At 38.2% G+C, this 25752-nt stretch overlaps 1 protein-coding gene across 5 annotated transcripts in view; it reads right to left on the bottom strand.

Moving 5' to 3' along the window:
- Positions 1-25752, bottom strand: part of EPB41L4A (erythrocyte membrane protein band 4.1 like 4A) — a 139366-nt gene that overhangs the window by 63982 nt on the left and 49632 nt on the right. For all 5 annotated transcript variants that reach the window (XR_010720528.1, XR_010720529.1, XM_066181823.1 and 2 more), the window contains 3 exons: positions 7633-7737; positions 1747-1798; positions 590-668 (listed from right to left, as the gene is read on the bottom strand). Coding sequence is in view for 3 of the 5 variants with exons in the window: in XM_066181823.1 (XP_066037920.1) it covers positions 590-668; positions 1747-1798; positions 7633-7737 (236 nt within the window). In the remaining 2 variants the exon portion in view is untranslated. The remainder of the gene's footprint in view (positions 1-589; positions 669-1746; positions 1799-7632; positions 7738-25752) is intronic.

Genomic DNA, 25752 nt, shown 5'->3' with positions numbered 1-25752 from the left:
TGCAAGCCAGCACACTAATTTTGTCTGCCTACCTACCCAAATTCTCAAATTTCCTTTTGAACCTAAAACTAATTTTCCAAGACATTTAATAAATAAAATAAACAGAAAACCCCAAAACTGTGAGAGGGTTCAAATAACCATGTGTGTGCATCTGTGTGCAAGTGTGTGCACGTGCATGCGTTACTGTGTGCATCCTCATACCTTGCACAGGACAAGCTTTGGTAAAAGACCCAGAGGCATGCAACTCTTCAATTTCCTTCATATATTTTTAGACCAAAAGAAATCCCCTTGAAAAACAGTTCTGGAATTTAAGCTATGGCAAATAAAGATGAAAATGCAGATATTTATATCTGCTATCCAAGTAAACTCTAAAGTTGGTTATAACATAGTATAAATGCAGCTGTAGTAATGCATTACTGAAAATAAGAAGAAAAAAAAAAAACCACTCCCAGAAATGCACATCAAGGTCCTTTGATTTTTGATTGACCAGAGACTATCTTTTCTTCTTGGGCTTCCTAACAATATGCACCTGGCTGAAATATATTGCTAGTCTGAGATCAACAAACTACACTTTTATTAAATACTGTACCTTGTTATTTCTTCCTTAAGTTTACATGGATCCTCTGCATAAAATTTAATGCCAAAATACAGAGTGTATGGTGGTCCAGCTGCAGGAAAAAAATTTGGTGTAAAAGTGAGTTGTCATGAATTGTTAATTTGTATGAATTGGTATGAATTGTTCCTAGCTGACTACAAAACAGCTACTAACATTTTATGAAACTTGAAATTTTCAGAAACAATGTTACATTCACACAGTAAATCCATACAGCAACAATCATTACACATTAGGGGAAACAAACTATTTTTATTATTATTTTTTAAACCTTTTAATTATTCACATCTTGTCTATCTACTTGGAATTTTTGCTTATCTTGAATATTGTAATTTAGCTTTCATTGCTAAATTGTTGTTTCTCTAAGATAATTATTTTGCTGCTTGATTTTGATGTTTAAATATTTTTTCCACTGAAGCTTTTTGAAAAATGTATTGTGCATGAGATGTGATTCCCTGTCATAAATAATAATGCTGAATACTAATCCTTTCCACATTTCCAAGTATCTTATGAAGCATCTTCATTTATGTGCCAATCAGATTTAGAAATATTTGGAAAAGTTCTTCTAATACACCTTTTAAAAACATTACTCTCCTGTTATTCAGGTAACTCTGTAGCAAAATTCTTATAAGTGTATTTATTTCATGTGTTCTCCACTTCTACATATTTTTTAAAAAGATCTCTAAATACCAGTCTTTAAATGTAATAAATAAAACAGATCTAGCATCTGCAATATCTGAAGACTGACAGTAGTAGAAGAAAATCTATTATCAGTAGGAGACACAACTTTTACTTTAAAAAACAGAAGAGAATCTAAGTTAGTTATGGTATGCTAAACATGATAGCATTTTATTATATATACTATAAAATGAATTATACAGATTAAGAATAACACCACTTATTGGCCTAAAACAAAATTTAAGCACACAGAAGTCTTTGGACAATAATGACTGTTAAACGATACTTTATGCAATCCATGTGTGAAATTTTGATACAGCTAAGAATAACAAACTAATAACAAACTTGTTAAGAACTATAGATCTGTTGTGACTAGAATAGAGATATTGTGCAGACTGTGTAGATGGAACATTGTAACTTCATATTTGTCCTTTAAGTTCAAATTAAATACATACTGTTTATCAATTCTTTGTGTTCAGCGAGGGTCTTTGCAGGATCCAGCCAGTACTGCAAGACAGATAATTATGGAAATTAGTTACTTAACTTTGAAAATTAACACAGAACAACTGGTTATTCATATCACTTAAACTTTTCTTCTCCTTCCCTCATACTGAGCTGACAGGAGAAACTGCACTCTAATCCCTGGAAGACAGGGTGCTGCTGCTTGTGCTAGTAAAAATAATTATCAACTGGCATGAGAGAACATGTTTTTCTGTGAGTGCCACAGGTCCTGAGATCAGCACAGGTGAGATTAAACACTTGAATGTGTTGGAGAAGAGACAGGAATCTCATCTACCTTTTAGTTTCCCCAGTGAGTATTCAGCACTATGGCAATGGCACAAACACACACATAAAATCACCGTGCAGCTATTTGTTATTTCAAAGGCTGCCAAATTTTTCCTGAAGAATACAGGAGGTGGGGGGAGGAGCGAGAGATTTCTAACATTTTATTTGCAAGCCAAAGATGAATGGAATTTCATGGATAATGCAGAGGCATTTCTGAAGCCAGACTGTAAAGATGAGAATATTTAGAGACCTAAGAACCCCAACACTGGGGCCCTGCGAGCACACCTAAGCACAGCTACACAGTTATGTGTGTTAGATACTTGTTAAATGCTTGTACAGATGGATAAACAGTGTCAGGTATAGTTACGCTACCAAGCTGATACGCTGAAGTGCCAAGACAAATGGAACAAAAAACCAGTCTCATTAATCGAATGCACTTGCATGGCAGTTGCTGACAACAAACCCCAGAGCGGTGAAGGCCAAGGCAGCTCCGACACGCTGCCTTACCCCTTTTCATCTCCTGGCAGCCACTGTGACACTTCTCAGTGCTTTCCCACCTGTGCCCTCCCTGCACAGGCTTGCAAAGAGCTCACCACTGCTGCAGAAAGGTGGAGGACCCAGCACCTCCTCGTCTAACTGCAAGGGATCAATACTGCAAATCTAAAAGAACTATTTAACATTTACAGAAGAAATGAGGAAAAAGTATCATTTTTTAATAGACCTAACCAATGCAACTATACAGTTACTAAAGGTACTAGTTTACTAATTGTTCTTTACAAACACAAATAGTATTACTTTAATAATTTTTGTTTACTAAGACTGATTAAAAAGGTACAATGTTATTAAAGAAAATAACTCCTTTTTAAAATTTTAGGTAGAAATTACATTTTTAAAATATATGTTTTTAAGTACAGCATAAAGAATAAACGGGCCCTTTTGTCCTTTGTACTTTTACAAATCTGGCTCCCAATACAAGACAGATTTGTAAGCAGCATCCATCCAAGCTCCATGCAGTATTTCATATTTAGCCCTTTTAAGTGCCTGCAAGAACTTTACCACTAATCTGGAATCTTAATTTTTTCTATCTGCATAAGGTTAAACTTGGGTCAAATTCCATGAACCTGCTTGAAACAAAATATTAACTAGGTTGAAATGCTTGCTGTAGTATCAATCAATGAAGTGTCTGGTGCAGAAAGATCTATCAACTTCAAACTAAATGCTGGACTGTCTTAATTGGATTCTTACAAACCTGTACCTATCCTGCCACATGTGTCAGTTTTTGATCACATTTGCCACAGGAAGAAACATAATTTTGAAGATAAAATATGTAATTTTTCAATTATAATCTGAAATTATCAAGATTTTCCCACAACCTAAGACAACACTAAGAACAGGAATTGCGGTGTCAGATTTTCCCTGCAAATGTTCAGTGCAAAGAACCTCAATCTGCTGAGTTCAGGATGTCTCTATTACATAAGAAGTGTAAAAATTTTCAGGCAATTCCTACATACAAATATGTATTTAATGCTTCTATCTTTGTTTTCAGAATCTTAAGTTATATACGTTATATTTAGTATCGTATCAGTGAACTGATCCTGCTGCACTATAAAGGTTTATTCTTACTACCTCTAACTTACCTGACCATCAGCTTTGTGTCTGTTGTTTTAATCCATTAATATTCTTCTAAAATTTCTTGTTTCTACTCAACATTCTCAGTCTCCTTTTTCTTTCCACTGGCTACGACAGCTAATTTAACACACCCAACAATTCTCTTTCCTCCTAGATAATTTAGTATACCATGCTTGGGGATGAGTATAAAAATCCATAAAAAGAAAAAAAAATACATTAAACAAAACACAAGCTAAGTACAATTTAACTTTTTTTCTAAGATCTTGAGGACAAAATATACTCTACATTGTATGACATTAATTTTCTCTACTGTCATGGGTTACCTCCTACCTGCTGTGCTCTCGGGGTTTTGTGCTCAAACAGAGCTTCCTCCTAGCAGGGGAGAAAAACATACCTACATTGCAGGGTCTGGGGGCATGGTGCAATATGAATGAATATCATGATATGTCCTTCTGTATTTGTATTTCTCTTCTTAGTGCCCTAGGAGGGTATCTGGATACATTCTGATTATAATAGCTCAGATTAGCAGTATCAGGTAAGAAAATAAGAACAATATTTACATCACAGCCTGCTGTACAATTTTTTGTATATAGCATGATTCTTTTGGCATTTCCCAAGGAACGCCTTTGGGCTTCAGAAGAACCCTTTCCCTCATCAAAGTCTGCTCAGCTTTTCCTGACATACCATGTATTAAAATTGCTATCTCTGCCTTTTGTGTACCTCAAAAAAAACACTGGCCTCTTCCAGACCAGTAACTAGCTTGACTATCCTACACACCCCTGGCAAAGCCATAAAGGCAGTAGCAAAGGGACTGGGTGGAGGGCACCTGGCAGCTGCAGCATAGCGGGGACCAGCAGTGAGAGTGGCAGGATAGCCCTCCCAGTACCAGTTCACCCAGGCCTTGGAGAAATACACCCCTGGGCCACTGTTTTCCCCAGATACTAAAGCAATGAGAGGCTGTAGTGGGACGAGTGTGGCCAGAAAGTCGAGGGAGGTAGTCCTGCTCCTCTGCTCAGCCCTAGTGAGGCCACATCTGGAAAACTTTGCCCAGTTCTTGGCTCCTTAGTGCAAGAGAGACAAGGAGCTACTGGATAGGGTCCAGCAGAGGGTCACAGAGGGGTCTGGAGCATTTCTTTTATGAGGACAGGTGAGAGCTGGGCCTGTTTAGTCTGGAGAAGAGAAGACTGAGAGAGGATATCATTAACGCAAATAAATATCTCCAAGGTGAGTGCCAAGCGGATGGTGCCAGACTCTTTTTCGTGATGCAAAGTGACAGGATAAGGAGCACTGGCCATAAACTAAAACACAAGAAGTTCCACCTCAATATGAGGAAGAACTTCTTTCCATAGAAGTTGGCAGAGCACAGGAACAGCTGCCCAGGGAGAGTGTGGAATTTCCCACCCTGGAGACACCTGGATGTGTTCCTGAGTTGCCTGCTCCAGGTGACTCTGCTTTGTCAGGGGGTTAGACTGGGTAATCTCCAGAGGTCCCTTCCAACCTTAATGATTCCATGATCCTGGACAGCGTTTCCTAAACCACCCTCAATTTCTACTACACATATTCTGATGATTGTGTCTCACCTAAAAATAGCAGATGGGGCACAAAGTCCTGGGAGATGAAGCAGAAGACACAAATGCCCTCTCTGAGAACCATGAGGACAGTATCTGGTGTCAACTTACACTAATTTGGGTGCCAGCATTCTCTACAGTAATGCAAGAGGCTCAGGTGAAGGTTAGATGATGAAGCATAGTAAGTGATTTGGTGGCACTCAAAGAAAATTGGTCTTTCTTTTAAAGAATTTGCACCACAAAGAAAGGTAATCAAATACCACATGAGAAGAAGCACTATGTAGTTTATCAACAGAGGCACTAAGAGATTAGGAAACACTACTGAAAACACACAGCATTATCTGAACGCATCTATTCACTGGGGTGTGGTTTTGTATCATGGAGTTTTTAATTCATTATTAAATGTTGTATTTTAACTAATTATTAGAAGATACATTTTGTTGTTCCTGTGGAGACCTGTCTTGTTCAGAGCACTAAGTAGGTACAGGTAATGCTATTCCGACAGTAACTTGTAATCTTCCAGAGCTTGATTTTTCAATTTGAATACCGTGGTTTTACTGTGGAGAGTTTGGGGAGGCCTGCAATATCAGTAAAGTCAAATTTGTGTAATGTGACCAAATTACTACCCTAGAGACAGGGTCATCCAGTTTATGCTTTATCCTACTGTTTTTGCCTCTGCCAGTGCCACCCAGTTCTGTCAATCTGTTTGCTGCATCTAGCTCTTCTCACGGGCTAATTAGTGTGTTGGCTGTTCAGGAAGAGACCATTTTAATGCTACACATTCATACACACTACATAGCACAGTGAAACCTTGTTCACTCATTAGAGCCCTACTGGTAGTACTAAAATAATTATGCTACCACCCACATAAGAGGTAGCTCACCAACACAGCACTTAAAGGACCACCTGGAAGTGCTGAGGCATGCAAGAGTAATGGGAAAAATAACTAAACAAGCCCTTTCAAACCCCTAATAAGAAAAATGTTTCTTTTGTGACCGGTTTGTTGTTTAAAATATATAGTTTTGTCTGTGCTGCTTTATTCATAATTCAGTTAAATATATAGTGTGACAAAAAAACTGAGAGTACAAATAATAAAACTTTCCCCACCACAAGCAATGCATTAATAGGTAGCCCAACCCCCAAACACTTTTCTCCCTGAGACTATCTCAGGGCCATGGTTTTAAAACTAATTAGCAAGGTAACCTTTTTCCCTTACCCTTAGGAATTTTACTGTGGTCCATCCAAAAAATATCCAATCCAAAATTCAGATCTAGGCTTCTTGCCAGCCATTACAGGACTAATTCCCACAGCACCCCAGAGAGTTTTAGCCATAGTAAGCATGCAACTAAATATATGTTTACAGCTAAAGCACAAGGTGTTGTTTGTTGTGTGAAAACTTTCCATTATACTGCGTATTCTTAAGAGTCTACAAGATTTCACTAAAAATGGCAAGCTAGCAGCATAAAACCACTCATCATAAAACACATAAAACTACACACAGTTACACTGTTTGGCTCTTTAATGAACTTTTCAGATGAAGGACCATAAACTTTTTGTTATCCTTACTGTAATGGCTTGACTTAATTTAACCATACGCCAGGCACTCTCCTCTTCATAATTTTAAGGTAGTATGAAGACCATCCTGTGAATACAACACTGTTTCCTCTTGCTGAGCACCCCCTGCTCCTCACCTCTGCCTGCAGCAATCCAGCACAAGCCTTTGGCAGCGCAGATAGTACTGCTCCAAGACACTGCCTGCTTTGGCTGAAACATCTCAGCCTGGCTGAAACATTTCCTTGTCTTTTTAGGATGGTAATGTCCCAATGGAAAAAGCCTCAGATGTGAGGTGAATCCCTGTCAAAGAGGCTCTGTGGGCTCAGGGACACAGAGATGGTTCAGCCAGAGTGAAAATGGCATGAAATGGCAAAACACCTGAAACAGGTGTTCAGCCGGTGTTGCAGCAAGTGAAGTAGGCTGTGGTGCACTCAGGGACATTGCTTCCCAGACACTGCAGGGCCAAGCAAGGCTGAGGAGCACAGAGCACCAGGCACTGGCTTCTGGGCACAATATTAAAGAGGAAAAAAATATCAATCCTACTTTCATATAATTACTTTTTACTATTTGTACTTTCATAATTTAGTTTTCAACAACATTTAGCATTTGATTCCATTCCTACCTAAGATGTTAATGGCTATTCCAAGATGTTATTGCAAACAAACAAAAGAAATTATTACTGGAAACCTGAGCCAAGAAACACTGAAAATTAGGGGAAGTATGACAGTCTAATTCTTTACAGGCAAACAGCACAACAGGATAAATTTTACACATAGCAAATCCAATCTGCTGTCTTTTACTCACCGTTTGATGACTTCGGTCACAGTAGCGCAGTCCAAAGTAATCTATTTCCACCAAATTTAAGTGACGAAATACGTAGCCCAGGACAACCGACCCTTTTGTTGACTTCTGTGGGAAAGAATTTAAAGAGCCTATTCACAAAGATGCTCTGCCTTTGTCAGCTATGTGCAGTGGCATTCATGCATTCAATTAGCTTTGTCTAAAAAAAAAAAACAAACTGAGGTAGTTCCCAGTGCCTTTAACAAATATTTCAGCAGTACAGATGAAAATATTTTACATGTTTAAAAAGTAATTCTGTAGAATACTATTAAGAAGCTGGCAAGGTAGTAGTTACACAATACCAAAAGAAAAACAAACAAACACACAAACCCCCATAGTTCTGGTGAACACAGCATTTTTCAAATCTCACTTGCCCTTCCAGAACAGACCTGTCACTCAAAATCTGACAGTGGAGATCAGGAGGCAAAACTGCCCTTAAGACCTAAATTATACATCATTAGCTTCTCTGTTACTAATCTTTGTAAAGAAAGTTAAGTTTTATTTATTTTCTTGTAAAGTATTTTTGATAATGGAAGGGGGAGCAGTCCACCACCCTGAATTAAAATAATTTCACTGTTTGCTTGAGTAACACTTCATTAAGTGTCTACGACAGTATTTGCAAACAATGCTGGGGACAAATTGTAAACAGCATTGTACTGTTGGGAATGCTCTGTAAAAAGCTCACTTCCACCTGAATGCCTGTATTTGTTGGTTCGCCTGGCAGACAGCAACAAAGAGATGAGGAACATGGAAAATAATTACACAGAATGATCCCCCCTCAAATCAATTAGAGTCTTTGATGATTACAGTCCTAAACTCCACAAGAAAATATGGACATAACTCACAATTAGGTTTTGCTTAGCTGCTTCATATTTTATAAACGACTGTAGTAAAATCATCACAGAGGAAAGAAACAAAAAATAGAAGCTGTGGGATATTGTTTGTGCAATTTCACTTTCTAACCTATGAAGAGATAATTTCAAAATTAAAATGGCAAATAATACTGATTAAAAAATCCTTTCATTTAGTTCTGCTGGTGAAGTATCAATCATAGCACAATGGTGAAGATCTGGGTTTTTTTCAGCAGGTGCATTTGGTCATGAATAATATCTAATCCCATGAGCAGGGACAATACAACAGTTTCAGGTGGCCACTCACACACTAAGCAAGCCATGACAAAGTAAACGTCTCTGCTAGGCTGGAAACTGCATATCGGTGCTATTCACAGATTTACCATATATATGCTTAAAGCAGGAGATGTACTTGAAAGGTTCTCTTCGTCTAAATCCATCATACTGGTTGTTTACATCAAGCAACTGCAATTACATATTTGCTCAGTGTGTACAGTGAGCCTTAATGATCACCCACAAAACAGAAGGTAATCTGGTGGAAACATGATTAAGGTAAGTGGAAATTCACTAAATCACAATTTACCAAATTGGATAAAGCAGAGCAATACAGTGATTTTATCATCAGTTTTGTCAACAAGAAGTTGAACTCAGGCTGTGAGAACAAGGCAAGACAAGCTGTAGAGTGACTATCAGGAGCACTGCAGAAAAAAGAACAAAACAAAACACACCCTTAAAAAATACTAAAAATGCAGGTTTGATTACTAGACAGTAAGGACTTAAGACTGAAGTAATTTTCCTTGTTTGCTTTATTTTTAACTTAGTTGTCATTCAAAAGAAACAGAAGAGACATCCCACTAAAATGGACATTGTTATCTCATCATTCATACATTAGACTTGACGATCCTGATGAGCCCCTTCCAACTGGCATGTTCTATGATTCCGTGTCATATAAGGTAAATTACCTTCAGCATTGTTAGCTGTTTCTATCCTCATTTAAACAGTACAACAATGTCTTGGGAACCTAGGACTGGAGAAGCATCTTTAGAAACAGACACAAGAAAAGTTCAAAATAAACAAGCAACCCTGACTCCAAATGACCCATGCAGATAAATGACGGCAACACTTCCAGCTGGGCACTAAACATTCAGAGAACATTTTAGACTAAAGGATTTCTACCATCAGCCACTCAAAGTCGATGGGTTTTGACACAGTTAACCACAGTGAGGTCAGTAAATCCTTGCAAGAAGGTATAAAAAGGGTTGCCTTGCACCATGGGCTCACAGGACACATCAAGTAGTGCCCACCTAACCCTTGCTCAGCTTTTGTGATTATGTGAAGTTCAAATCTGTTTGCTTTCAATGAGCTTTCCACTCCTTGTCTGACCAGTACCATTATTCACTGGTTTTATTAACAGCACTAAGAAATACTAATTGAGAAATACTAATTGAGCCACCAAGATGACACCGTCGATTTCCCATTCAAGCATCTTAGAGTAATAGAACACAACCCTGGGAATAATCAAAGAAGCTTAAGCCTTACAGGAGTTCAACTTACATGACTCTGCACCTGTTTAGAATGCAATTACCCTTCTTGGCTGGAGGTCTTCTTGTTCATTGAGTTGAGGACTGCACAAGGAGTTCTTGGGACAGCTTTCCTTCCCTGGGCCCTAAAGCTGGTTTGTTATCTCCAAGAAACATGCACATTTCAGACCTGGTCTGGTTAAAAACTAAAGCCTCCTTTCTTTCCTTTCAGAGATAAAAGGCTTTTTAACTGCTTTTTACTTATACTGCTAGGCAGAGAGAAAACATAAATGCCTGATAATTTATTCTCTTTTGACGCAGCTCAGTTAACCAATAATTGCAGGTCCTGCAGAAATAGGTGGTCTGGCTGTGAGGAAAGGCTGAGCAAATCCATCCAGCTTACAATGGCTGGGGGTTCTCCACCTCTACAGCAGCAAGATGCTCAGTGCTTTGGTTACAATCAGCCAAAACAGATTTCATGTTGTAGTCTCCACAGCCCTCTTTGCTAATCCCTTTCATGTCTTTCAGCAAAGCCGGCTGAACACAAAGTGCTTTGCAAGGGAACAGCCAGGATGTGAGCCAGGACCTCTCCTCACACCCTTCAAACCTCACCTTCCTTAACCTCGTATTTTCCCAGCACTAGGGAGTACTGTCCAGGTAAAACATGAACCCCTTGGTGAAACAGCTGCAGACTCATTTTCAATTGAAGTTCTCATTTTTAGCCACATGATTTCAGGGTTTCGTGCAAGTAATTTGCATCTTCAAGTCGAGTCAAGAAAGAAGTTTTGCTAATGAATCCCTTAGTAACTATTTGTCTCTTCTGAAACACATTTTAACTACATTCGCTCAAAGTTTTGCAAACTAAGAGAGGCCATCTTACTTCCCCTGATAAAATTACACCAAAATTCGGCAAAGTTGGAAACCAAAACTATTAATGATGTTTAACAGGATTACATTCACATCATATGGCACTGCAAAAATTATATAATCTGCCTTGCATTAAGCTCAGACTTGTGAAAGGTTTGCATTCTTTGGGGTAAACCCAAGTACATTTGAAAATACCATCAGCAATGCTTTCAAGAGAGAACAAAGAATTGTTTCAATGAGTCATAACATCTTGCTTTACATGTTAGCACTGTAGCTTCATAAACCAGAAAGGCAGGTTTATACTAGCTGAGACAGCCAGAAGATTCAGGAGAAGGCTGATTTAACTGTAGTTTTCTTAACCAAATTGAAATTATTCTTTTTAAAGCAGTACATACAATACTGTGTTTTAACATTCATATTATTCTGTATTTAGACACCTGAAATTGTTATTTTTCAACAGCTCACTGCTTTTTAGTTCCAGTGAGGTTTTTCTTGTTGGGTATTTTTAAAAATTTCTCTCTTGTGTTGCACAGAGCAGTGGAGGCGTATCAGAACTATTACTGAAATTAACTGAATTTAAAAACAAAATCTGTGCCTCAGTAGGATTCTAGTCCCTCTATTGAAGGAAAAGTGTTATAGGTAGTGAAGCCTCTTTTTATTAAAATAGAATAATGCATTGTCTCTTTTAGATCAAGCAGACATCATGATGCTTTCCTCCTGAAAATAATTCAATCCACATACTGTACTTCTTACAACCCAAAAAAATCTAAGGAAGATGCAGAAGAATTCATGTACCTTTGCTCAGAAAAAGGGCTTAGAACTTAGGTTGAACATAACCTTTGCCTTTTGAGATGCCCATCAAAGTGTCCCCCTGATGCAGCATGCTCAGAGACCCAATTGTAGTATTTTCCCTAGGTAAAGGTTACGCAGGAGAAATTTAAAAAAAAGCAAAGGCAGCACACACTCACACATGAGAGTGAGCAGACACAGCACAGAAATAGGTGTCCCCAAATACCATTTTCTCCCTTTTCTTTTTCTTCCTCCTTACCTCAAGCTCAGAAAAGACTAGTCACCATTGCAATTTTTCATCACCTTCCCCTGACAAAAGCAGCAAGGCATTAAGCTCAGAAATCAAAGTTCTTGGTTTTCAACACTGAAGACTAAGGGTCCCTTTTCCTCAAGGTAGTGTGCCACCCAGGCCTCAATTTGCATACCACATTTTCAAGCAGAGAAAACTCTTTAAATTAAAAATGCTAAACAGTTACAAATATTCACCCAGACAAAACACCTTAACCTTAATTTCCAGAATGCATGTACAAACAGAGATGAATTTACATTAGTGTTATTTTGTACATGCAAGATATTCCCCAGCACAATCATATAACAGCAGTAAATACTTTCAGAAACTGAGAATATAACAAATTGAAATGAAATATCACAGGCTGCCCTAAGTATATATCCAATGAACCATCCAAAAGGTACTAATCCATCCCTGCCTTTCAGCTTGTATTTCAGTGGCAGCAGACATGCCAACATATTTTCAGAGGTTTTTGTGTGAGAACTCCTAGGATTTATGGACACAGGCACAGACTTCCCTATCACTGTTCCCAAGAACTTGACAGTGTCTGACCTGCCTGGATGTAACAGATGACACTGGAGTCAACATGCTGTATATTAAGATACCTGTAGACCAGTTTAGCTTTCACTAGTGGTCAATCCATTGTATTTCAGTCATAAAACACATTCTAGAAAAAATATCTGAAAATGCACCATATTTTTCTGGTTTTGCAATTATTTTATCTGTCACAAATTTATCTGCTCACGGGCAAACTTGAGAGAAGGATACATTCCTAGGAGCGTAGGCTCCAGCCAGTTAAACATCTCCCCTTGTAACTATTGGCTGGAGTGCACTTTGAGGCACTGTCACAAATAGATGTAAACTAATTTACTTGACACTGAAACACAGAAGAAAAAAAAGTTAAAGAAATTATACTTAAAAAATGTTTGGCTTAAGGGAAATCAGTTCAGTGGGGTCCTTTTTGGGGAGAAGATGTAAGCAAGTATGTTTATATTTACATGGTATAGCAATGCAATTTGGACCTGCACACACGTTAAAAGGAATGCTCTAAGCAGGAATCAATGAAGACAACAAAGGGCAAGGAGAGCAAACAAATAATGGGAAGACAACTAAATTTTGCAAATGTAATTAAATACTTACTAGCACTTTAAAATTGATCTCTCCTCTGCAATGAATGATATTTTACAATATGGCAGCAACTGGTTCCATTTAGAGGAATTCTAGCCATATACATTTTATTTTAAAATCTATTCACTAATCCATCCCGATATTAACATTATCCAGTTCATTAGCATCTACATTCACCATATGACAGATGAGCTAAGCTACCAACAATAATGCATTTCAAGTTTTCACAGAAAAGAGCTTTTCTGAAGAACTGATTAGCAATGCACATTTCCATCATTCTCATGGACTTTGAATAATTCTACACCTAAGAAAAGAACTATGACAATAATAATGAAATTTAAAAATACAGAATACAACCACTCATTGGGAATGGTGAACATGTAAGTTACTATTGTTTTTCTACTTTTTGAAACTGCTCTTCTGTCCTGGGTTGTAGTATAGGATGTGCACAAAATATTCTATCATCATCTTCATGAACTGTTGAATCCAGGGGGGGCAGTGTTTTCCCAGATCCCCTCCCTCTGGGCCATTATCTTCTGCTAATGGCCCATCAAATGCCTTGCCCATGATTCATAGATAACTCCCGGAGGGAGTTACCTCTGTTTAATGGGCCATCAAGGACCCCCTGCATGACTCATCATCCCATTGTGAGATGCTCTGCCCAGGGGGAGGAACCAAGCATTCTCACCTGGATATAATCTGGGGTTTGGGGCAGTACAGGGGGCCCTTACCCACTGGATTCCCAGAGGACCCGAGCTACCAGACCTTTCTATGGGATCGCTGCTTCAGGAAGACCACCTCATCTGGACTACTTCCATCACCCTGCTCAGGTTGTATTCTGACTCTGTCAGTGGTCTTTTGTATTATTGCATCTATTTTTATTTTACCTTTTTTTCCCTTTCTTCCTATTAAATTGTATCTCTGATTTGGAGCCTCTCATTTGTTTTGCTTTCAAACCACTACATCTTCACTCACAGTTGTGTGATCTGGTGTACCTTCTTGTCAGGAGAGGGCCCTTTACTTTGGGAGGTGAGCAGCTCCATAAAAGAGCACTTGGTGGAAGTGTTACTCTAGCAGAGAAAGGATGCTGTGCTTACTTTTGGCACATTCCTTCTAAATAAAGTAAGCATCATCCGTTTTCTAAAGTAAGCATGTCTGTTTTCACCTCTAGGTGATTTTCATGACATGGTTTATGCAATTTTTTTTCTTCAGTCATTAAAGTCTCTCTTGAAACTTTTCTCATATAAACTTGTTGCAATTTCAAAAGTCTATTTTTTGCTGCTGCTTATTCTGGTATTTTTGGTTTGTGTTTTGTCCCCTTTTTAGGTATTTTACCTTATTTCTTTTTTCTTTTGTCTTCCTTTATTTCTTATGTTTTATTACAGCAGTATTTCCCATGTTAGTTCTGTCAACATACATACAAAATATCAACTGAGGAATAAATACATAGGTATAATCTTTTTTGTATCTGTCATCTAGTCCTGGTATGTTTGCTTCTATTCCTTCTATTTGTGATTTTGTGATTTCTGCCTTTGTGCCAAAGGGAGGCACTTGAGGTACTAAAGCATCAGTTCTAACACCCTGTCTTTTCCTATGGTTATCCACTTAAACACCTCTTTTAAATTAGGTGTTGCATGCATTTTCCTGGATATGAAAAATGAAAGTTCACTCAGAATAATTTTCAAAAGTTTAATAACGAAATAAAAAAGGACGATGTCCAGTGTTGGGGTGTTCCTGGCTATCGGCCAACAAACACACCAGTACATTAAGACACTGTTATCCATATACTGTTACATTACTAAGGTACATATTTATTCATAAGTTTCGTGCATTATTCAAACATTCTTGGTAGCTTCTGATGTTGTAGAAACTTTCCTTTGTTTTGGTTTTCCACTCTGACTTATCTACATGACATCCTGCAGATCAGGTCAATATATTTTATTCCTTTTTGTAGCTTCATCCTGTTGTTTCACACATCCCTGATAATGAGTAGTTAACAAGATTTCTAATTCTCTGGTGTTCTGGTTTGTGTCATGGTTATCTTATCAATTGAAGAGGTCCATCAGCAGATGTGGGAAAAAAATTAATTGCTTTATACAGCTCTCTTGGTTACATAAAAGCATTTTAACATTTTATATTTTTCTAAGGCCTACAGTATAATACATTCATCACACTACTATTTCTATAAGCTATAAGCTGTATACATAACATAACATATTCATCACACTACTATTTCCACGGGCTACAGCAACATGTAAAGACTAATACACAAATGCAAAAGCCAGTATTTATAGGGTCATTTTTAACAATGGGCCATATTAAACTGATTATGCACAGCAGTATCAGGGCACAGGGACCAAATAGGTCACTTGCTTTGCTTAACTGTTTTATGTGCAAGACTCACAAGGGAGAGTGTCAGGAAAGAGTTAAACTCTAAAAGGCTTTCAGAAAGAGAAACGTTAAAAATTGAAGACTAGACACTCACTCTATCAAACTGTTTCAGGATTTTACTATTACTTCAGCTGTTAAACAAAGAAGTAATGAAGTTATATTCTCATTATAAGAAGTTGGGTCAAATTATTAGCTGGCAGAATGGTTAGAAAGTTTTTTGTGTTACATTGTTTGAAAAGTTTTATTAGGAGCAATAAGAATAGGAAGGAGAAAAGGTCAGTATACATCTTGCCAATCCTTTATTTTGCCATTTTTTCATTCAGAATGAATAGCTGTACTGTCAGAGCTGAGCATACCTGCAGAAGCTTGTTTGTACAGAGCTCCAATAGACAAAGCAAGAAACAATCCACCTTCTCATGCACTCTCTCCCTCAGCAAAGCCCAAATTTGGTGCCCTGCTCTCAGCCTAGTTAACCTCTTTGCCTTCAAGTTGCATCTTCTTTTCTTAGAATAATTATTTCTGCTCCTCTCTGACTTTTACCTGTATGATCCCCTCATTTTTCTTCCCCCTCCTTTAGTCTCCATTTCTCAAAGTCTCATCAATGTTCTGGTCATGAAGTCAGCAACTTATGATGGTAATTCCCAAGTAAATTCTCAATTTATTTTTTAACCCTTTTCTTTCTAAATCCTCGTGTTCAAGAGTAAGGGCTACAATGTATAGAACATAGAGGCTTAAATCTTTATCTTCAAGTCAATTCACAGCTTAGAAACCTTTATCAAGCTCAGTTAAAAAAAAAATCAGTAATTTCTTACATTTTCCTTTTTCAAAAGCAATGGTGCTAGCATGATTTTGTTTAGCATCTGATTCCATTAATTGAACTGTCTCATTATCAGTCAGGAGATAGCACAAGAGAAAAAGTTACAAGAAAAACAGTGGAACCTTCTCAGATGCAAAACTAATTGAAAAGACAAAGAGAGGATATATTTCTTGAAAGGACAGAGACACCTTTTCTCCCTAGCTCCTGCATGGGTGACTCAGGGGAGAAAGAGAGGGGAAAGTACAAAACAAAAATAGTAGCTCTTTCCATTCAGCAAGCCTTTCAAAGCACACAGATCTTTGGAAACTTCCTTTTCCACCACAAACCCAAGGGAGTCCGGCCCCACCACAGAGCCGTTCACATCCCAAAAAGGTTTTTCCAAAACACTTTATGATTTTTAATATTTAAAACTTTTATTTCCAGTTTGATGAAGTTCAATTTCTCATTTAGGCTGACACCACCAAGTTACTTCTGCAGTAAGATAGAAGGCAAAGGTATACAAATATTATCCTGAAAAATGTACATATGTACATCTTTAATAGTTTGATTGCTATGGTGCTTCCCAGAAAACTGATTTCATTCTACTGGAAACTTAATTCTCATTTACATTTCTCACAATAAACATCATAAATTAGTACTAAAAAAATTGAAGATTGACATTTTTTAAAATGCCTTAATTTTTTGTTTAAGAGACATTTCCTGTTAGAGCAATGAAGGAGACACGGCAAGTATTTTTGTTCTAAAAATAGTTTTCCAGATATTCTCATTAACAAATGCCGCACACACACACACACACACACACAGACACACACAGAGTGAACATGTTTGCACCAGGACAAGAATAAGTTACCCATTAGAGGCCATAATGGCTGCTAATGGGAAACTCAATACACCTGCATTCTCTCCTTCCCCTTCTAGAATTTCTGGCTGTCCTGAAGAGATGCTATCCAGTGCCACACACTGCATGGGCTCATTTTACTGGTGCTGGGCTGCATTCAACTTTAACAAGCTGGACTAAAAAACAAACAAACAAACAAAAAACCCAACATAAAATCCCCTGCATGGGAAAAGAAGGATGATCATGGAGCCGCGGCAGCAGAGGGGAATGAAAAGGAGGTATCCATCACAGCTCCCAGCTATTGTCACTCTCTGCTAGCTAGTGTTTGTCTGGCCCCTCACACCCCCACTCACAGCCAGAGTGCCTCATTCATCTGTCAATCAATTCCCAAATCATTCAGCTGTCAATCAGTTCCTGAATTGCTGCAGATTCCAGCCCTACATATTCAGATAAAACAGAATCCAAGCCAGCCTTTTTTTTTCTTTTTGTAGAATGATACTCCTGCACATAAATAAACACAAAACACACGTCTTAAATTAAAATAGCAACACACAAAATTTAAATTTAAAGCACTGACAGAACCTGCAAACCATTAATTCATTCTTTTCTGTGTATGTGGTAGTGTCACCACCAGTTGTTTCCCCTCCCCCTGCAACTCACACAGGACTATCACTGCCTCCTCCCTGGCATCATTGCTCTTTCCCGACTGTCAGTGCTGTGCTCCGTAATTAGATCTAACCATGGTGTAAACCAGAGGGTTTGTGTGCTTTCCTGAACCACTTCCTAGCTCCTTGCTCTTTCCCACATACTGCCTCATTCCACAGAGCACTAACAGCATCCTTCATGCTCACACCCCCTTAACACAGACCCTGCTGCTTCCCCCAGCCAGCCATCCTCTCTGGCTCCCGCGGATTGCACCAAATCCTCCCTCCACTACTCTGATCCACCTCCAATCTGTTAGTTCACTCTCCCCTGCTGACTTTGCCCTTGTCCGCACGTGAATCAAGAGAGGAAATTTCTCCACACTCTCGTATTGTGGGACAGGTGACACATTTTGTAATAGCTGTACTTTATAAAATTTGCGTATTAAAACTGTATGTGGAAAATTATACATTGGAATTAAAAAACCTGGATTCTTGGAGACAGTCCGAGGGCGTCTCCAGAATTCCAAAGTCTTTTTTAGTTTGGAGGTGCCACCATGACATTTGCAGCACAAACAGAGGAGATAACGTGAACATGGCTCATTAATCGGGCAGGCCACATCTTCGCAGCTACCCAAGGATCTGGTATCGATCGTGATGGAAAATCTAGCAGTTGACTTCATCAAGTGCCCCAAAAGAAGATTCAATGACTTTTTTAGGGTTTCATTTCAATTCTTCAGGAAATCCTTTCAAAACATCCCTCGAGGAGTGAAAGACATTGAAGCAGTCATGCTTTTCGTATGAAGTTGTGCTTTTTGCATACAGTCATGCTTTTTGCCTCAGGGCAGAAAAACCATATAAAGTTCCTACCCTGGGACTCCGAATTTGTGGGTAAGATTGGGAGGCACCCTTGCTGCTGTCCCACTGCCCACCCAACATTTGATCGATGTTGTCCTGATTTATCATGGCATTTTGAAATTGATTTTTGAAATTGCTAAATAAATCCTTGGATTTTGTATTGGTCATTTATAACACATTTGATGACTCCAAATGCAAGAAAATTGTTTTCAGTTTTGGTGCCCAAACTCAAGCATCAGAAACAGTATGACCTGATAGGGCCAGTGTGAAATAGCATCCTTAACAGGACTTCACTGAGAAAGTATGAAGAATTCTCTCCTGAGACAGAGATTCCAGCATCTTAAATGGGCTTATTTTAGGCATATCTTAAAAAAAAAAACAAAAAACCAACCCAGAGAACAACACATCTCTGGCGTGGTCACCATGCTGACAGCAACTGTAGTCTTTGCTCGAATAGTTTCTCAGCCAAAAATGTCCTGGTTTTCCTTTTCTTTGACAGCCCTTTTTTTCCTTGTTTCACTCTTGGAAATAGCTAAACTGATTTGAACAAAACTTTGTGAAATAATTCATTGCAGAATTTGAAATATGATGCGTAGAAAACCTACAAAGAGAACAATCAACTCCAGTAGGGCTAACTCTCCCTTGCACCTTCCCTTCAGGGAAGTCCCCCAAGCTTCTCACCCTGAATTTACAGCTATTTTCTCAGAGATTTCACTAAAAGGTCAGTATTACCCTGAACAAGTTCTTGGGCAGGAACTGTAGTGATAACACATCCATCTCCCTATGAAAAGGTAATGCACAAAATATTCTGTATGATTTTAAGGGAAACTATAGCATATTTTAGTGAGATTTTCTTTCCCTGTGACCTCCATTCTTTTTCCCTTTTAGCAAAAAAACCTCTCAAGTAGTGATGTCAATCACAGTGATTCAGGCAAGGACTACTTTCTCACTGATTACTCTTCATTGGATCCCTAAAATGGGTACTATATTTAGAAGTGCCTTCATTGATACGGGAAGACTGCACAAACCAGAGAATACAATTTGCATGTTCATGTATTCATCAGTAAAATTACCACAATCTCTTTATTTTTAAGAGATGTTTAACATACCAAGGTTGTTGGGGAAAGATGTTTTTAACATGAGGCTACAAACCAATTAACTGCTATACCTTGACTTGAAACCTATTACTGCAGAAGGTTTTTATTCTTTGATATGAACACCCAAGAAACTGAACATCTTATACATGGTATAATATGATATGTATGACATATATATATGAGAGTTATCTTTTTATATATGGTGGCAGCTTACCTATGTAAGTTAACAAGAATATTCCATATAATGAAAAAAAAAAAGAAAAAAACCCCCCATCTTTACAATACATCTCCATGCAGAAGAATATAAAGCAATTATATACATGTGCAAATCTGGATTAATTGCTGCCCACTGATAGGCAGATTGGTGATAAGCATAGCATAAAGATCTCTACACAAACATGGCACACTTAACTTTGCAGAACCAGATCCTTCTTTCTTTACATTTAGTACAAAACAAATATGTCTGTGCATTAACAAAAGTTGCAGACATGTAAGCAGTTGACCCCTTACTGCTCATAGTCTCAGTATTGTCACTCCAATGAAAAATGGCATCCTTGCAGCATCTCCATTATCAGAGTCAAGAGGTTAGTTAATGAAATACCCCAGGCATACCACCCTTTCCTATCTGCTATACTCTATGAGTCCACTTACACATGTCAAACAAAAAGGAAAACAGTTTTTAAAACAGCTTGCTGACTATACACAAGAAATCACAAACATATTTCACATCAGGGGAAAAAAGGAGTTGATTATTACCAGAAGACGAAAAAAAAAATCTCTTTAGATTTTTCCACTAGTGATGTGAAGATAACTAATTTACATTTAAATAAATGTGAGATTTTTACCGACTTTTAAGGCAGAGAATTTTAGATTTATGTTAGAAATAAGATTTTAAGCCTTCAGCCTAAAATTTCCTCACAGTGGAGCTACTGGGCTCATGAGCTTAACACCTTTCTTTGAACTCAAACAGTACACAGATCCCAGCTACCTCCCAATTATAAGAGTAAAAAACTGATGACTACAATGAAAGCAAAATAAACTATGAAACGGAAGGCTGATTGTAAAAACTCTTCTGTTTAAATCCCAAGCTTGCAGGCAAGCCACTGGTGTATTGTCAGGAGTCTCCAACAGAGAATCTCCAGTTCTGTTACAGCTGTGCCCTCCACAGAGCACTAGATGAACCTCAAATGATCATGTTTTAAAGGAATTATTTTAAATATTGCATAATCCCAACACAATTCTTTCACTGAAGGTAAGTCATGACATGTTCTGCAGACTAGACCATTAAATTTCAAACTGAAGATAACTACTTTCATTTTTAACTTGCTCAGAATGTTATGTCCAGATTGTTGTTTGGTTATGTCCAAATCTTGAAGGTAAAATTACTCATCTCTGATCTGTATAGAATGCAAGACTTTTGGCAGCATTACTTTTGTTTACAGTAAATTTAGCTTACTGGGTTATTTGGATAAAATCCTATTCACACTGAAATCCAAAAGTAAAAACCAAACCAAAACAACAACAACAAAAAACTAAAACCCTACAAAACATTTTGCTTAAAGACAGGAGGTTCTCACCCTTCAGTTTTGATCTGATTGTTTGAAAATAAAATAATGTGGTTTGTTTAGAGTAAAACCAGCAGCATATTGAGCAGAACTTTATAAAGTATTAGCCCCTAGGGTTCCCTGGCATCATTTCTGTAAATTTTAGGGTCTATCTCTTCATGTGGACCTCAACCATGCCCATACTCATCCCTTTGTCAACGGGTTGCTAAATAAGACATACCAAAGTAGTGCTTCTTGAAGTTCTGTTGCAAAGTCAGTGACTCTCATTTTCCAGAATTAATTGTGACTAAGCACCCTTCCTTGTAAAATGTAATGTTTTGATTTTTGCATCCTTTTTTTTTCTCCTGGTGATATGAACTTCTGCTCACAAAACTCCTCTGCTGACAATAACCACATCAAGACTGTTACATGAGACAACACCCAAAACCATACTAAAATATGTATCTCTTTCTATGTACATGTTACAACATGTACATAAAATGATTTTTAAATAACTGTATTTGTTTTGAAGTGGAGGAGGCTGTTTAACTATTTAGAGCATCCTCCAAAATACTGACGCTGCTCAGCCAAGGTGAGGTTTCAAACTTCATCCCAGGTAGCTAATAAGAGGAAGACAGTCACTAAAACTGCAAGATTGTCTCCTTCCACTGAAAGGTGCAGTGCTATATGAGTCAAAGCAGGTTTCAATAAATGTTTTCCACCATAAAAGCCTAAACCAAACATTTCATTTCCTAACAGGTGTTGGTCCAGTATCCACCGTATTAAAGATTTATCCCAGCACAATTTCTTGAGGCTCTGCTCCTCAACCACTGCATCTCAGCCATGACTAAGGATCAATGCATTCATTTATTTGGCCTATTAGCTCTAGATGAATTACCCACATAGCAAATGTTCTCAAGGACAGTCTCGTACAACTACCCAGTTGTAACAAATCCAGCAGCTCTCACCAAGATGCCAAAGGTGCTTGACATCCCCATCCCTCTGCTGAAGAGAGGGCAGATGCCAACCTACACAGCTGCTCCTGGGAGCATAACTCATCTGGTTTCAATAAAAATGAACCAGGATAGCATAGATGTCCTAGTTAAAATTCACAAATCTAATGGATTTTGGCTTGCCATAGCCTGCTGATGTCTCAGTCAGAAACCTACTGGGAATTTTAGGCGGGAATCCAATCAGTATGAAAATTAACAAGTCCCCCAGGTTGCAGGACTTGCACTGGAATAGTGATCAGTTATCCCAGCCACAGCACACAGCTAAAGGGCATTTGGTATATCTGGTTATGCAAAATGTATGAAATTTTACCTGGAAATTGGCCATCTCCCAGACAGAGTTATGCTGATAAAATACACAACTTTTATCTAGATTGGGCCTGGGGTGACTACAAAACTATGCCAGTGTTGGCATTTATCCAGTTAATTAAGGCAGAGTAATGTCAGTGGCTTTGACACTTCCAAGGCCCAGCCTGGACCTGCTGCCGTGGAACACTCTACCAAAGTCACTGACTGAGGTCATTCATGGATGAGTGGACAACACTATCCCAGTATCTTCCCTATATTCTAATATAGATTTTAATAAAAAGTTAAACCACAGAACAGGCAACAAACTCTCATTGACAGAAGGATGATCAAAGATTATCCAGGCTAACTAATAAAATACGGAAAATACTGAGGTTGGATGCTGAAGGTTTGCCTGGTCTTGTGCACCCTCACTTCCTGCCAGAGTGAAGTAGTTCTCACTTTTTTACAGTCAAACTGTTCACTCCTTAACAGTTGTCTAACAGCTTCTATAAACTCAGCTATTACCCAGCTGTCACTCCCTGCCCCAAGAGTGAAAACTTCCCCTGGGACCACTGAGAAGAAAGGTGACACTGATTCTGTTAGAGAATCATAGAAAACTCAAAGCTGGAAAAGACCTTTAAGAACATTGAGACCAACCACTAACCCAGCACTGCCAAATCCATAACACTAAACCATGTGCCTAAGCGTTACATGTCCATATCTTTTAGATACTTCCAGGGTGGTGACTTCAGCACTTCCCTGGGCAGTCTGTTCCACTGTTTGACAGCCCCTCCATAATGAAATTTTCCCTATTATCCAATATAAAACTCCCCAGCACTACCTGAGGCCATTTCTTCTTGTCCCAGCACTTTTTCATGGGACAAGCAATCAATGCTCTCCTTCCAGGTGGTTGTAGAGCAACAAGGCCTTCCCAGACTAAACAATCCCTCTCATCAGACTTGTGTTCCAGACCCTTTTCCATCTCCCAGAGAAGTTTCCCTTATTGGGACATGCTCCAGCACCTCAGTGACTTTCTTGTTGTGAGAGACTCAAAGCTGAACACAGGATTTGAATATTACTGTTGTCTGAAATAAGCTGCTGACATTTCTTCAAGAAAGGCAGTTGATGGATTTGGGGATGTCACATTTTGACAAAGAAGCAGCACAGTACGAAAATCAAGTGTAGGCAATTAAAAGCAAGTTAGATAACAGAAACCATCACCTCCACTTGCACAGCTAGATTGAAAATGGTCCCTGAAGGCTGCCAAGAAACACATTTTGCTCAATTCAGAGTTCTTGGCTGAAGCAGAATTAACCTTACTGTTTTGCTAGATGAGGGAACCCATCTGTTATCCCATTCGGAGCTGCAATAACCCAAACACTGCTGGAGCTTCCATCTTGGGTAGGGAGACAGTTATCACTTAGGCCAAATTATTTGGCTAATAGTTTTTGGAGAGGAGAGAGGCAGTTTCTCATCACAGTAGCCCCGAGGTAATGCTTCGTATATATCCTCTGTATCACTCTGCTTTAGTCCATTATTACAGGTCTAAATCTTGGTTTAAAAAAAAGACCTTGCAACTAGCAAGAATAAAATCATTACATATTTTTAAAGAAACTAGACTACACCTAGCACTGAATGAAAGAAGGCAAAAGTATGTTAATATTCCAGAATTGAGATGTTTGCAAATTTGTATTGGCTTAGTTTTGTCCACAAGTATTTTTAGTACTATTAAAGCTCTTCCTGTTCTGATAGGAAAGTCTTCTCTGTACTTATTCCCACAGTAAGAATCAATTTTTTTCAATTTTTCACCTCCACATTTGCAAGCATGATCATGCATCCTTTCTGTTTTAAGAAATTAAGTGCTACCTACCAAAATGCTTATTTGAGTATTTATCTACCTCTTCTTCCTTTTTTTTGCATAAATCCGCTAAAATCAGTACAGCTTAGATATGCCCAAGGAAACTTCAGCATTTTATTCCTGAACCTATTATCATCACACAAGACCATGATCCAAGTAGCTAAAACAGGTTATCAAAATTCCGCTGAAGATGCCTATACTTGAAATATACACCAGTGAACTTTACATTCATTGTGCAGCTCCTTCTTTCAAATTAGAAGGAAAAAAAATTACAATCTTAGTCAGTTTTAAGTTCTTTCCCTGGAGATGATAAATGCATTGCACATTTGACAATCAAAAAAAAAAAAAATTAAAATCTCCATGTGGTAATTTTACGAGTGCAACAAGTCTTAGACACTCCAAACTTTTCAGGATCCTCAGCTGATACAAGTAGAAGAGCCTCAATTGGGTTCACAGGGCAATTCACAAGATCTGTAAACATCCAGTGTTCAAACAACTGTTACAAAGCAGTTGGCTGTGTTGTTCCAGGTGACAAAACCAAAGAAAATGTTTTAATAAGTTAGATGCACAGCTGTTGAAAGTCAAAGTCTGAGACATTGCTGGTTCACCAAACAGCAGAATATTGTAGGAGAATATTGTCCACATCCATATGGAACCTATGTTCCCATATACAATGTTTGCTCTCAAATCTGTCACAAAGGAGAAAAGATATGCAACTCCACTGTCAAAACCAAGTGGCATAAGTAGGCTCCAAATACTTCACTATTTGACAAGTCAGCTGGTGATTTGACTGTTTTGACAGCACTCAACTCATTGTGTCCTAATCCTGCACTCACTGCACAAGCAAGATAATATTCAGAAAAACTGTTTTTCACAGAAGGGCTTATATACATCACATTTTCCAAAATAAGCACAAATTTAAGACCTAACAAACAAACTGAGAGGTTTAGAATTTCTGTTTTATGGACAAGGCAATTTCTGGAGTTGAATTATTTCAGCATTTACGTGAGAAACAGATGCTTATTTAAAAGAGCATAAAGCATAATACATTGCCACTATGGCTATGAAGAGGGCAAATATTTCCTTCTAAGTAATTTTACAGCCATTATAATACCTGGTTTTGCCTGCTTTCAGAAGCCAGACCCAAAGTAGCTATGATAAATTGCAGTTAATCTGGTATATTCACACTCCTACCATCCTGGGAAAGTTCTGGGCTAATAAGAATCAGAAGTTACACATCAAAAGTCTTGTTGAATTATAGTCACCATATCTAGAGAGGGAGGAAGTACAACTTTTTA

The sequence above is a fragment of the Chamaea fasciata genome, unplaced genomic scaffold (genome assembly GCF_029207755.1).
Source record: "Chamaea fasciata isolate MVZ Bird 193981 ecotype frontalis unplaced genomic scaffold, bChaFas1.0.hap1 SCAF_4, whole genome shotgun sequence".
Lineage (NCBI taxonomy): Eukaryota > Metazoa > Chordata > Aves > Passeriformes > Sylviidae > Chamaea > Chamaea fasciata.
This window is presented reverse-complemented; position numbering and strand designations above follow the sequence as displayed.